Source organism: Dendronephthya gigantea, unplaced genomic scaffold (assembly GCF_004324835.1).
Source record: "Dendronephthya gigantea isolate DGI-Jeju-01 unplaced genomic scaffold, DenGig_1.0 000038F, whole genome shotgun sequence".
NCBI lineage: Eukaryota > Metazoa > Cnidaria > Anthozoa > Malacalcyonacea > Nephtheidae > Dendronephthya > Dendronephthya gigantea.
This window is the reverse complement of record NW_021163048.1, coordinates 520566-534873: the sequence shown is the minus strand read 5'-3', so window position 1 is coordinate 534873 and position 14308 is coordinate 520566. Positions and strand designations below refer to the sequence as shown.

At 36.6% G+C, this 14308-nt stretch overlaps 1 protein-coding gene across 1 annotated transcript in view; it reads right to left on the bottom strand.

Moving 5' to 3' along the window:
• LOC114526410 (general transcription factor 3C polypeptide 3-like) overlaps positions 1-14308 on the bottom strand; it is a 21637-nt gene extending 7329 nt beyond the window's left edge. Inside the window, exons 1-15 of the mRNA XM_028548004.1 lie at positions 14060-14308; positions 12416-12742; positions 11754-11830; positions 11546-11660; positions 11131-11240; positions 10919-10972; positions 10424-10511; positions 10091-10149; positions 9773-9982; positions 9380-9464; positions 9030-9091; positions 7169-7346; positions 6869-6984; positions 6305-6434; positions 5873-5953 (exon numbers count right to left, since the gene is read on the bottom strand). Coding sequence (XP_028403805.1) covers positions 5873-5953; positions 6305-6434; positions 6869-6984; positions 7169-7346; positions 9030-9091; positions 9380-9464; positions 9773-9982; positions 10091-10149; positions 10424-10511; positions 10919-10972; positions 11131-11240; positions 11546-11660; positions 11754-11830; positions 12416-12742; positions 14060-14285 — 1918 coding nt within the window. The 5' untranslated portion in view covers positions 14286-14308. The remainder of the gene's footprint in view (positions 1-5872; positions 5954-6304; positions 6435-6868; positions 6985-7168; positions 7347-9029; positions 9092-9379; positions 9465-9772; positions 9983-10090; positions 10150-10423; positions 10512-10918; positions 10973-11130; positions 11241-11545; positions 11661-11753; positions 11831-12415; positions 12743-14059) is intronic.

Sequence of the window (14308 nt, the reverse complement as noted above, 5' to 3'; positions counted from 1 at the left end):
GCGTTGGCTTTGTGCTTCGTAGCAAATAAGCCAAATATGCGCAATTTCGTATCATTTGCTCAGTCCTGTTCCGCGTAAGGGTCGAAGCAATTAAGGTTGGCGTCTACTCAAATCACTATGAAAACAATACGCCTGAAACCCACCAATATATCAAGACTGCATGGTCATTTGATCACGTTTCTCAGGACAATGCAGTTAGGATAATCAAATGATTACTTATATGGCTATGGAATATAACCCAGAACATATTCGATTAAATATTTGTTATGTTTTAGTATCTTTGTTTTCATGAAGGCGTCAAACAATAAAGACTTATAAAGACGTATAAAAACCTATTTGAAAGAAAAGCCGATAAAACCGAAATTGACGAATTTTTCAATCTTCAATCCTGCCAATTGAATTAATAATTGGAGTTTTGAGGCGGGTTTCCACGCGGAATTAGACTGATTACTTTGGCCAGAATGAAAGTTGTGATGAAAAGTTTCCTGTTTTCATGCACTAGAGGGACCGCCCAGTTAAACCGCATTACTTATTAGAGTTTTTTTACATGCATGGATTTTGGCTGTCCATGCGAGTCTTGCGAAAAAACGGCAAACTACATATTGTAAAAAAATAGATCGATCATCGATACACATATCGCAAGACACAACAAAAATTGCTTTTATGGGATAAAAAGAATTCCAAAAATCTAAGATCCTTTTGGTAAATAAAAAGCATGTTACATCAAGAAGCGGCGAGGCTATATAGAGGAACTTTACATTGGTTAGCGACCTTAATTAAAACGTTTGCCAATTGTAGACCGCGTCCTTCGGCTTAGTTTTTGCTGAAGAGTGGGCACTGAGAAGACGGCTATTCTGTCCGGAAACACAATATAGAACTAATCTTTCTTTGTTATAAATGGAGTTATAAAATCCGTTTTCCCTGTACACACCCATTTCCATCTTGAATATTTATAATTGTATCAATCCATGACTGAATTGTATCAATCCATGAAATTTGATAAGAGTCTGGTAATTTTATATATGCATGTATTTATTCTCTCATTGCGACGCGTCTGCATGGCTGCAAATTCCCCAACCCTTTTCATCTTATCGCTTCAAAAACAGAATAAAAGAGATGTGAAGGAGTTTAACTGATATTCTAGCTCCGAATTGTCGTTAAAATCGTTAAAAATGCTTCACCGATGTTTAGGCTTCGACCCCACGCCCGCCGATGAACAACATTTAAGAAATAGAAACTGAACATTTTCCGTGTTTCTATACAGTTATAGTGTGAGTTTAAGAAACGAGAAATAACGAGCCCCTAGGTGGAGTTTATCCACGTTATTTCGAGTTCCACCAAGCTCCCACAAGTGTTTCTATTACTATATACAAACTCAGCATAATACAACTCAATAAAAATATTTTGTACAATAGCATCAAATGTGGTATAACAACTGCCTAAAATAGACAAAAACACTTCATGACGTTTCGACCTGAGGGCCTTCCGTCATACTAACTCTCCTGACGAAGGCCCTCAGGTCGAAACGTCGAGAAGTGTTCTTGTCTATTTAATTAGGCAGTTGCTATACCACATTTGATGCTAAAGTTTTTTTTTCTCTCGGCGGGAAAATCCCCGCGTTTCTATACAGTTATAGAAACACGCTTCTCGAACAATCAGCACGCACGTACTATAAATGTTATATTATAATGAACAATGTTGTGTTGTCCATATTTATCATGCTTTTCAACAACATTCAATTTGACGACAATTTTGAAAGAATTAACAATATGCATGGCATAGAGATAAAAGTGACAGTGAAACACTTATGTTATAGAGAAGTTGGAATCGCATTCAAAGAAGTTTCATGAAAGACTCTAGTAACGTCTTTAATTTCTTTGATAACTTTAGGAATTTAGTTCTCTAATTTACCGGAAAACTCTTATTATGATTACGTTGGGAAGATATCCTGCCAAATATTTTCTAGGCACGTCTTGAAGAGTGATCTTGCTAATAAATTTCTAAGAAGAGTTTGCATAAAATTTCCCTGCATGTTTTTAATATATCATAACTGCGAGCTGAAGAATAGGAATAATCAATTAATTTCTTCTTTATTTCCGTTGCCCTTTCCATGTTTCTTTTTTATATGTCTGGTCAGATGACTTGGATTGTTGAAACTGTTTAAACAATGAGAACATTTATATGGACGTTCTCCAGTGTGAATCAATAAATGTCTTTTTAAATTTCCATATATCGAGAATGCTTTAGTACAAATATTACATCGATATGGTTTTATTCCTGTGTGGACTCTGCTGTGAACTTCCAACGAACTTCTCTTGGGAAATACCATGTCACATACCTCGCAAACATGGTTCGTTTTGCCTAGAAAATAAAACATTGAACGACAAGTTGAACGATTCTCGGAGCGGCGATATTTTTAGCAGAGTTTTGTTTTGTTTCATTTAACGCTAAAAGGGTGTAAAATCAATTTATAAAGCTAATGACAAAGAGCACTTGGCATTGGTACGTAAACTAGTAAATTGAATATAACTATGAATTTCATAGCAACACTTTTGTCTACAAAATATATAGTTTTGACAGGTAAAATATTGTAAAATCCCATATAAACATGGATTAAATGTCTATATACTTCTTACTCTATGATCTATAGCTCTGAGTTAAACAGAATAATTGTAGTGCATGTGGAGTGATATATTTGTTCCAAAGTCGCTGTGTAACCTGCGATTAGGCGTTTTCATATGAGCGATTTGTGGGAACGCCCGAACAATTGAAGCTTGAGTAGCTTGCCTGCCATCGAACACATGCATGCAGTCTCAACCTTTTTAAATTCAAAATCCCCCTAAACTGAGAATTTCAGCTTTTGTTTTATACAGCTGCGTTAATTCTCACCTTAACATCTAGCTGTTAATGTATAGATGACAGAATTAGTTTGTGATTTTGCGATGAGTGGAAAAGAGCCTTTAAGCAAAATATATCGATCCTTGACATATTTTGAAACGCTTTCACCATTAAGATGATCCTATAGTGCATACCAAACCAATTACAGTGCATAGGATAAGCACTCGTGAATACGCGAATTTAGAAAGCATGCATTCAGACAGTATAAATATAGACGCCATTTTGTCAAACATCTTGACCAAACCCATGATTTCACTGATAGTAAATAGAGCAGTAGTGGTCTAAAAAATTTACCTTTGTGAACTTGCATATGTTTTACCAGCCCAGAAGAACTAAAGAAGATTCGATTGCAATGATCACAGCTAAATAATTTTGATTGCTCGAGTTTTGTCGTGACATTCGAAATTCGCTCCGCTGTTCCACCCGGAGGGTATTTGTATCCAACTGCGTTCGTTTGTGGATTTCTTCGAATATGAGTTAGTTTATGACATTGTAAACTATCGGATCTGGCAAACGATTTTCCACAATCTTCACATTCAAAAGGTTTTTCCCCCGTATGTGTTCGTTCATGAGATTTCCAATGTGAATGCCATTTGAATGGTTTCTCACAAAATGAACAGCGATATTCCACAATACTTTTGTTCGGCTTTACAACTGAATACGATGAAATAAAGTAATCTTTGCTGATAGGTAAGGTATCGTCCTCTTCAAGGTCAGATTTTTCCTTGCAGTTCTTCGTTGAATCCTTTCCAGACCATTTTATAACACTGACTTGCTGACTCGTATTCTTCACTGCGGAATCACTTTCATTTAAAATCACTACTCGTTCTTGGTTCATATTCGAGTCGATTAACGAACTCGATGTGCTAAAAAGAAAACCATTTCACGTTAATTCTTGGTTCAAATCGTTTGTGTAAATGTTGTTTATACAAGTACTTTAATTTCACAAACTTCTGTCGTGTAGCGATGTAGGTCTATGTATAGCCAACACAAGTTTTTATCTCATTAAGACGATATAAATTACGTGATCAAAATGCCATGCAACTTTTACAATGCACACTTATTATAGATGACTTGCTGCATGTGAGTTGCTTTTGTTCCCCCATCTCACTAGACTTCGTTTTCAGAACGTTTATAGAACGTTTTCAAGGTGATAGTATATTTTAACAATATGCATGCATGCTGAAATAACTACACCGGTAGGCTGCACTCCATTGATCCAGATAGTAAACGTATTCATATATATGTCTTCCGCTGACCAGATGGAAGCTTACACTAGAAAAGTTGTCTCGTGTTTTACAACCTACATGCGTACGGTATTTATCGTGTTTGGGATACAAATGGATAAAACTTACCTTTATAAATCCTTCACATTTTCAACGTTTATCAAATTCCAAGCTGCTATATTTGCAATCTCATAAAAAACTTGGCTGTGGACCCAAGTTTATTCTGCCTGGTTGTATCTCATGGACTTCCCGTTTACCGTTCGTACACTAATATATTATTTTTTCAATAAGTGAAACATATATTGGACTAACATATATTGCACTAGGTTTTCTGTAGTGCAAAATAAGTTGACGTCAATACATGACGTACAAGACGTACGACTATTTTAAAATTTCCTTTAACAGCAAAAAAATCCAACGTCACGTCTTTATATTTACTCAGTTCACTTAAATGAAGTTAGCGCGTAAGTGCAACCGCTGCAAGCCGATAAACAATTTATCGTCAACAACTACAAGTATAAGATGAGCCAAGATTGCAGACAGTGTTATTTCAAGTTTGCGCAAAACTTTTACAACATTTGGAAATATTTCTAACAGAGGGAAGCCTTGCATGTTTGGAGTGCTAGCTATAGCAGGATTTTTGCTGACATTGTGGTCAGGTAATGTTATTGACACAGTTATACTGACGTCAATTTTTCAAAGAGGCTAACATGGATGTGGCTATTTTAAAATGAAATGTGCAGGTCACGCACGTAATGCCACGTATTTCTACTTATGCCTTTCGTCAAGACATGGCCTTGACATATATGAAATACTAACAATGCCGTCTTTGTGGTCTCTAGAAACCAAAGATCTCTTTTACTTAATTTTTCGGTAAACACTTCAAATCATCACAATCTCACATTACGTGATATCCAGGTTAATAGGTTTTTCCAGATTATTCGCCATCATGCAGTGAGATAGCTTACAGAGAAAGGTTGACAAGGCATCATGCAGGATAATTTTTGGGAAATAAACAAAAGTGTATATAGTGTGCTCTATAATGCATTGCCAATATCGGTATTTATCAGTCCACCGCTGCATATTCAAATTAGTCAGGAAACCAACGGGGAATATGCGTAGGTGTCTAATCAAAGACGGTTGAATTAAAAGTAAATCGATTTTCTCGATATCACGTTCGTAGATATTTACTGCTGTTCGTTTTATCACACCAGTATATCTAAAATACTATTTAATATTTAACAGGAAATTGCCGTCTAGGACCTTCTATATTTGTTACAGAGAGTGGCAATAAAAAATGCACTGGTTTTTACTTTTTACAGATTTTTTCTCACGGGCCTCAGCCGTTTATCTGTTAAAACATTTTTAAATACATTTCGTGTTTTTTCTGAATAATGTTATTGGATTTCAATATTCTAATGCATGTTATCGTTCTCGCTATTGTTGCTGGGCAGTGGATATGAATCAGAGTATAGAAAAATACAGAGACGTAACCTGCCGTCAGATGATCGGGTATTTAATTTAGTTTTCAAGCTGCTGTAAAAAATGATCAACTGCGCATGGTCAGCAAGCCAGTAACAAACATTTTTACCTAGTATATATAGGTATTTTGGCTTATGGAAATTCATGGAGTAGTTTTACTCGCGAAGGCAAAACGACGGTAGTAAATACTGTGTTTCAGTAAACATCATTGCTCGCATACTAAATACCTGGCTTCCAAGTATATTATATGCAAATTATCGGTATACCTCTTAATTCTTCAGGTACTTCGTCACAAACTCTCCTCATCCGTCGAAGGGCTAACTTGTAGTTACGGTACATGTTATCAGCTTCATATGTGAAGAAAAGAAGGATAAAATCGAGTGTCGGTTTTTACTACAAGTATTTTAATAATAGTGCTTTGAGTGGGGGGGTGTGTGTGTGGATCAGCTTTGTTTCATTACGTTTCAGTGTTTATGTTGAAGAGAGCAAATCAAATGATATGAAATTGCAAATATTTGTTTCCAAGCACGAAGTCAATCGATTACAAGTGAACTAACTCATAGTGAACATTGCGCCTCGATGTTCCACATGACGTACATTGAATAGCCTTAAACAATGATGTTCGGGCAGCCATTTGGCGTTTTATGTTACAGGCAGTTTCTTGCATGGAGATGTCAAATGTGTTTCGTGTAACTTACATTGCATATTTTCATCATAATAGACGTCGGCCATGTATCGGGCTAGAAGTTTAAGACCGTCAGCCAAAAAATCATCAAACTTTTGTTGAGAATATAACAACAAACACCGATGATAAATCAACTTGACCTCCTGAGATTAAAAATAAGGATTCCATAGTTAAAAACTGTACTAGACCACGGTCTACCATACTCGATAGAGGACAAGCATTAGACGTTAAGAAGGTATACTGGAAAAGAACAGGCATTTATTCTGCAGTTGTTTAGCTTGCGTTGGTCAAAGTTTAATGAGTAAATGCATAAAACTTAACAAACTGCATAAACAGTTCGTTAATACGATTAATTTACACCGAAAATTGCGATATCTTTCAACCATTACAAGACAATCTAAAGATGAATAAGAGGGGTTGTCGTTTACGGACTTAACTGGAGCATACATAGCTGAATGCATAGTTACAGCTATCATGCTAATCACAAAATTGTATGTTCTTTGTGACATAGTGTGTAACACTGAGACATTCTTTATCGATTTTTACATGCAAAACCAAAATTGACTTTAATACAAACCTGGAGTGAAAGCGAATTGATATCTGGTTTTTCTCTGGGCTGACCATTCTTTCTCATCTCGGCACTATTTTCTCCTTCCACCCACATTTCATCATCTTTGTCCGTATTTGGCATTTCTACAGAGAGAGACAAAAGGTCGTAGTAAAGTAATAAGTGGAGTTCTGAGGAATGAAACTTGTTTACTTAATTAAAACTGGAGCCTCTAAAATACATAATATTTCAGATTGCAGGCTCTATTCTGCTTGACATTATACTGGGCAACCTGTGTGGAAAGTTGTCTCATGCTCTTCGTATTAGTACCTTCCAACACTTTGAGCGCCTTATCACTGTGTCCCAGTCTCTGGTACAAAGTGGAGAGTGTAAACCTCGCCTCGGCATGACTTGGAGCGAGTGAAACCACCCAGGAATACGCTTCGGCTGCTTCTTCTTCTCTGCCTAAAGTTGACAGACATTCTGCTTTCTTCAGCCAGACTGCAGCCTAAATTTCACAATAAAATTTCATAGTTTACCACCCGCGCCAGACTGAAACCTAATTTTCACAATAAAATTTCATAATTTACCACCCGCGCCAGACTGAAACCTAAATTTCACAGTAAAATTTCATAGTTTACCGCCCGCTTTCAATATTAAAACATAGAAATTAAATAACAGTATACATCTTTGGCGAGGGTGAGGTACGAATTGTTACAACAGCTTCCGAACTATAAATGAATATTGTGATGATATTTATTCTGAGTCACCAACCGGGTAAGCTGAAAAATTAGAACCGCCTTGACCTAGTAGTTCAGTTGGAAGAGCATTGGACTAGCAAACAAAATGTCGCGGTTTCGATTCCCACTGTGGTCAAGCTAATTTTTCATTTTGCCCGTTTGGTGACTCAGAGTAGCATCATCACAATATTCATTATGCACTTATGCACTATGGAGTCGAAACTCTTCCGACGCTATAATATGATTTGGATAAGCATTACCATGCAGCAGACAATTATACGAAATCGATAGAAAACTCTGAATAAACATCTTGTTTTTCGGCCGAAACTCTTTGACTTTGCACATCATTTTCCCCACATTTTAGAAATGATGACGCAAATCACTAAATTTATTCCGCTACGCTTCTTGCCAGTTCAAGATCCGACCGGAATAACAACAAATTAATCCTCTTCCGTGTCACGTCTCGTGCGAGAATGTGTCAAGGGGACTCTATCTTATACGGAGGACATATTGGACGGCGCGGAATAAACATACGTCTTATTAGATAACATATAACATAGCATAAACATATGAAAAATGGCTAATATGTGCATCAACACATTGTTTATTAAGATAGTGTCGTATCACGTATACATTTGTTTTTATGAACCAGGTCACGAGCTTGGCTTAGCTCCAAACCAAAACAGAATGCTTTAATCGCCTCTGCCAAGATTAATTAAAGTGCGATGACGAAATATGGCGTCATTTTTGGGGCACTTTTTTTTTAATTTGCAAACGTAACACCTCATAACGGCAACTGCTTTTTAAACTGGATAAATTTGTTCGTTAAATTGTTTAATGGTCTAAATCCGTTTAAAAAAATTGACTGTACTCTAAAATAGCGGATATTCGTCATCGTGAGGACGGCTTATCATGCACACTATGCACAATATCAGCTCGTGCCAAAATTTAATTGGTATGATTCTATCTTAACAACAAGCTTTATATATATGAAAATATAATTGAAAATTCGAATTGAAGCATCCATGCCATAAATCATATACATTAAGTATGTAATCGCATGTACACTAAGTCCTATTTTATCAATACCTATAATGGCTCTGAATTTCACTAAAACACATATAATCGATTGTAAAATTGAAAGTCGGCGTCAACTGGGAATTTGGGTATGCACTGCAGCCTCTGGCTACCTGGGTTAAGATATGTGTTGTGTGTGAATCGAATTCACAATCTTTGAGCACAATTTTCCAAACTTGACGGATTATTTTAATGACCGTTGAATTGACCATTGTTTAAAACAGTTGATCGTGAGGTCAGATAACCGGGCATAAAACCCTAGGTTGGGGTGATTAATTCCATGCACAAGTGTACTTTATCGTTGCATTAAAACTCGAATATATGCAAACTACCACACGCTAATATGTCACTAATTTCTGGTAAGCGCATCTCACCTGACCAAACTGTTCAGTTTTCACAAGAGGATTTAACAAAACTAAAGCCTCCTCATACAGACCTAGAACAGAACCGACAGATTAAACCACACAACAACAAAAGTTGATTGGAATTTAATGCTTAATGCACTTCTTCTCCTATTACAAATGATATGCAATCCTGTGATTGCAAATCCATGCAGACAAACTATAAAATTGTTTCCCATGTATGCAGTCAATGTTATTACTGTATAAAATTTACTTTCAACTGGGATTGGTAGAGAGAATTGTTAAGAGTTCTGAAGATGTACAGATGGATCAAAATCTATCATAAAGATCTACATGATAATCATTGTACAGTGTACACCCACCAGTCTCACAGTAAGCATCGGCGATATCCAAATACAAATCCCCAACCTCATCAATGGGTTCCAGGAATAGAGGTGAGACAACATCCTATACAGAGATTTGAGAATAACATCAATTCGAAAACCTTTTCGCATTCCTTCCGGCCGCCGCCGGCGTGAACTGACCGAATTATGTTGCTAATAGTTTGTTTACGAAGCTCGCCAGAATCGCAGCGGCGCAAATTCGATGCCTCGATAAATAATCGAGTTTACTCTCCACAAAAACCTCAACCTCGAACCCTGGGTACGAGATTGCAAAATCCTCTCTATGAATATAGTATTCGTACACCTGTGTGCCCCAAATCTCGATGTTTACAGTCATAAACATCAGAAACACTGCATCCACAAGTTTCTCACCTGAATTGTTTCTGCTTTTGCCTTACTATGAATCAGACAAATAACTATCTTTGCTCTGATATCTACTGGAAGTGCGCCTTCTATTTCGAATGGGTAATCAGAAAGTCTGTTCTCCATTAGTTCTTCTTCAGTCAGAGATTCACCGGCTTTAACGAGCATATTGCAGTGTTCGGAGTCCAAAAATTGGATATGGCAATATTGACATATAAGCTAAGGGAAACATATAACAGTTTAGCACATTTCATTATACATTTGTGCATGTGTAGGCTGGCACACATTTGTTCTGACAATAAACCACTGTTTTATTTTAATACTCACTTGAAAAGCTTTTTGAAACTTTCGAAGTGACATGTAGAGCTCTGACAGGATATTAAGATCTGGAAGAACGACAATTAATTCAGATTTGATGCACCTTTTTTCTTTCACTGACGCGCACATTTTTGCAACGCGGTGAAAAACAGCAGTTGTATGAAAAGAAATAAAGTTAACTACGGTTCGCGTGAAAGCTAATACATTAAAATTTCGGTCATTCTACAGGCGTTCTATATTTTCCAACATGCAATTTATGCGTAATTAATTCCTATATGCCAATTTTACAACATATATAGTTAGTGTCTTATGCTCAACATGTCATATGAAGAGTCATTATACCTTCAAACTTTATCTCATCTGGATACTTTTTAAATGCTTTAACCAAAACTTCGATCGCTTTCTCAGCTTGATTTTCTGCATGGTATAACTAAATAACATGCATGCAAGGAAGGGTTAATATTTTGAATTGGTTTAAAGGTTTGTTTAAACGACGTGCGATCTTCTTCTTTTGACAGATGTGAAAAAGAGGATAAGCTACTTAGGGAAAAGGGGTTTCACAACTTCACAGCAGTCATAATTATTCGCTCGTTCACATCTTTCAAAAGAAGAAAATTAAATCGTACGTTGTATGTAACGCGCAGTTTAGGAAAGTGATGTCTATTTGAGAATTTGAGATCTTTCTATATGCTTCTCCTGCAGTATAAATTAGTGTAAAAAACCGTTTATTTATCCCTTTGGTAATATTTAGGAAGTTCAGTGAGTAGGAACCGATGAAGCATTGTACTAAATCGCGACGAAATTGACAGGAATACCTCATGCACCGGCCTTTCTTACCTGAGCCATGTTTTTAGCAAAAGTCAAATATTTCACCCCATCATCTGGTAAGACCTAGAGGGAAAATATAGCGTTAGGGGTGATACCAAGTCATTCGAGGGGGGGACTGTAAGATCTATATATCGGGCATTTTTTTTATTTGAGATAGTGTTAGTATTGTACACGTTGCTTAACGGTCTATTGTTTCGAGAAAGTGAATTTCTGCTCGATACCTTTAGTATATTTTCGTACACTTCCATTTTTTTCTTGGTTTGTTCAAGATTTTCATAAATTGATGCTTTCATTATCAGAACATCAATATTTGTTGGATCTTTCTTACTTGCTGCATGTAGTGGATGAAGTGAAAAATTCATGTAAGTGAAATAAAAATTCATGCTAAGAATCTGACGAAAATTGTAAAGCATGGTCTGCTAAAAACACGAGGAATAATTTTCAAATTACAACATGTTTCGGAACTGAACTTGAAAGGCTCTTGTATTACGACTATTATCAGTATAAATTAGTTGTTCTGAGCTGGTTGTAACTTGCAAGAATAACGGATTGGTCATGGATATGGAGGGGAAAAATGGCTTCGTGTTGAAGTTTCATGGGAAGAATGATATTCCCTAATCGTATTCTAGCCTTTACCTTCTGTGAAACATATCAGAGCTTCTTGAGAGTTTCCTCTCTTGAGAGACGTTTGACCCAATTCAATCCATTCCTCGCAATCGTCAGCCCCCAAATGAGCCGCAATTAACTTGTACTATAATGACAATGCATTGATAATGTTTGTTTTTTATAAACGAACCTGAAAGTCAAGAGGAACTATAGAGAAGTAGGAGGGAAAATACAACACCTGGTGGGCTTTCTCTGGATCATTTCTTTCTTCACAAATAAATGCAAGTGTTCGGAACGGTTCGGAACACCGTGGAGCTAAAGGAACAATTGTATCAGGTCAAAAAACCTGTACGCTAGCATGCAAGGAAACACGATTCTTTTGTGAGATTGACTGGTGAGGTTTAAGAACCATATTTGAATTGACTCAATGCTTGGTCGGGAATGGGTAACAGCAATTAACTACCTTCTTTCTTTGTGAAGTCATGAGTATCATAACTATATCATTGACTTCAGAAGAACAATCATAATGCATCTTTGTATTAGATCATTGGTTACAGGATGCATGGCAAGCTCATGCATTCAAATTAGTTACAGAATACGCCTGATCATTTCGCGTAAGAGAACTACAACGGGTTCCCATTCAAGCACTTTCAAGCATGCAGTTGATATAAGTAGGTGGAACATAAAGAGGTGGAACATCAAGAAAGAAAATATAAATTGGATGGTGAAAATTAACTCAATCGTTTTCATGATGCTTCTTTTAATCTCACATGCCCCAAGATTCTCTTGTGCGGCTTAGTGAAGTATTAAACCAGACAGCGTTGCCTTTGTATTGAAAAACGGCGTTGCACATCCATGGATGGGAACATCACTCAATTTCCAAATCCGCATAGTATATACCTTTTTGAATTAGCTCTTCACATAAGTTCCAAGCAGCATCAAAATCTTTCTTTGCAGACAGCATATTAATCCTTCCCATGATTGCTCTATGTTCTTTGGTCAGTTCATTTTTTCTTCGACGACCGCCTTTCTTTTTCTTCCCTGGTATTGGTATTTCATTCATAAATTCATCTACAGATTTTGCACTCTGAGGAGATTTGCCAAGCAATAAAAGTTCCGTCATCTTCTTTGGGAACTTTGAGATCGAAGGATGCAATAGTTCAGATGAAGAACCTGGATCTGATTCTTCCTCTTGACCTGCGTTGAGTACTTCTGTATTTGATTCATCTTGAAAAGAAAATGTAGACCGTTTTTTAGACCTGACCATTTGGCAACTTGCATTATTTATATTATAAGTGCGGAATGTTACAGCATGCGGATTTCAATTTGCTATTTTACTGTAGGCAGTTTTGCAGTTGTAGTTAATTCTAATCCTCGCCGAAAAAAATGAAGAAAGTTTAAAAAGTAAATTAAAAACAATGCGTAACCCGGAATTGAACTCAGGAGGAACACGGAGCAGTTAGTGGGACAATCGATGAGACACGCGCCTGACTTTCTGAGCTAATGTCACGAGCCAGTTTAAAAATCAAACTCTGTCCTAAGTAAGAAGGTAGTACGACAATAATATACAACTCCAGTGCTTATATTTTGAGGTTTTTTGGCCAAATTCGTATTGTATTTATAACCAACATAATTTAACAATTTAGCACACCCATTTGACTCAACGGCGGCAACAACGCTAGCAATCTTATCTTTTTTAACGCTGAGTTGAAAAATAAATTTGCGGTATTTCGGGATAAGAAAAAAATGGAATTAATGAATTTAAAAATAAAATAAAACGCGAATATAAGTTGTTTATTCTGGTACTTGAATCACCGTTACAAGTTCCCAACGCACACATAATCACCTCTGGCCTTTCGTAGGGTCGTATGTAGGGTCGTAATGGTACTTGATGTAATGACAATTACATCAAGTACCATTACGTCTCAAAATCACCTGAACACCAACTTTTATTAAATGTGGTGTTATCATTAACTGCCTACATTAAGATCTGCTCACACAATCCAATTTTGTCAGATCACTTTTGATAAATGGATCTGCTATTAATGAAGCAGTATTGTATTAGCTTTAGTTCGCTTTCTGTAAGTTGCCATAAAACATCCATCAGAGGTGAATTAGATTTAACAAGATTGAATGGTGTGAACAGACATTCAAATAGACAGATTATCTATTCCAATGTTTTCATCTTAGCACCTCCATCAGGAAAGTATGTATGAAGAAAAATATGAGAGATATCACAAGTTCTGTATGAGGGCAAACCGTCTGACAAAAACAGGAAATCAAGAGTTTGAAATTTGACAGCTCTGCGTAAGTCATTGTTTCTCTAAATATCATATCATGCTTCCTTATGAAATGACTTTACAAGCACTAGTGATGGGCATGTTTCTACCACTAGATAACCTATACATATTGAGCTAGACACCTATGAGTCTATGACCCCGAATTTGAAGTAATGAATCCTGATCCCTCCAGGGAGGGGTTTAGTAATCTCACTAACATGCATGGGACTGCAACAAAATAATAAGCTGCATATACAAAACACACCATGATCATCTTCATCTTCACCACCTTCATTGCCTACAATACTAGCCTCAACCATGTTGATATCCTCCACATTAGGAACACCCTCACTAGCCAAAACATCTTCCTCCTCATGACCCCCAGATTCTAACTTAGATAACCATTCGTGAAATGAAATTTCACCATTTAGATACTTCAACAGAAATTCCGAGGTCAGCTCATCTTGTAAGTTTATTTCATCAATCTCCATATTTTTATATCTAATGGCTCACA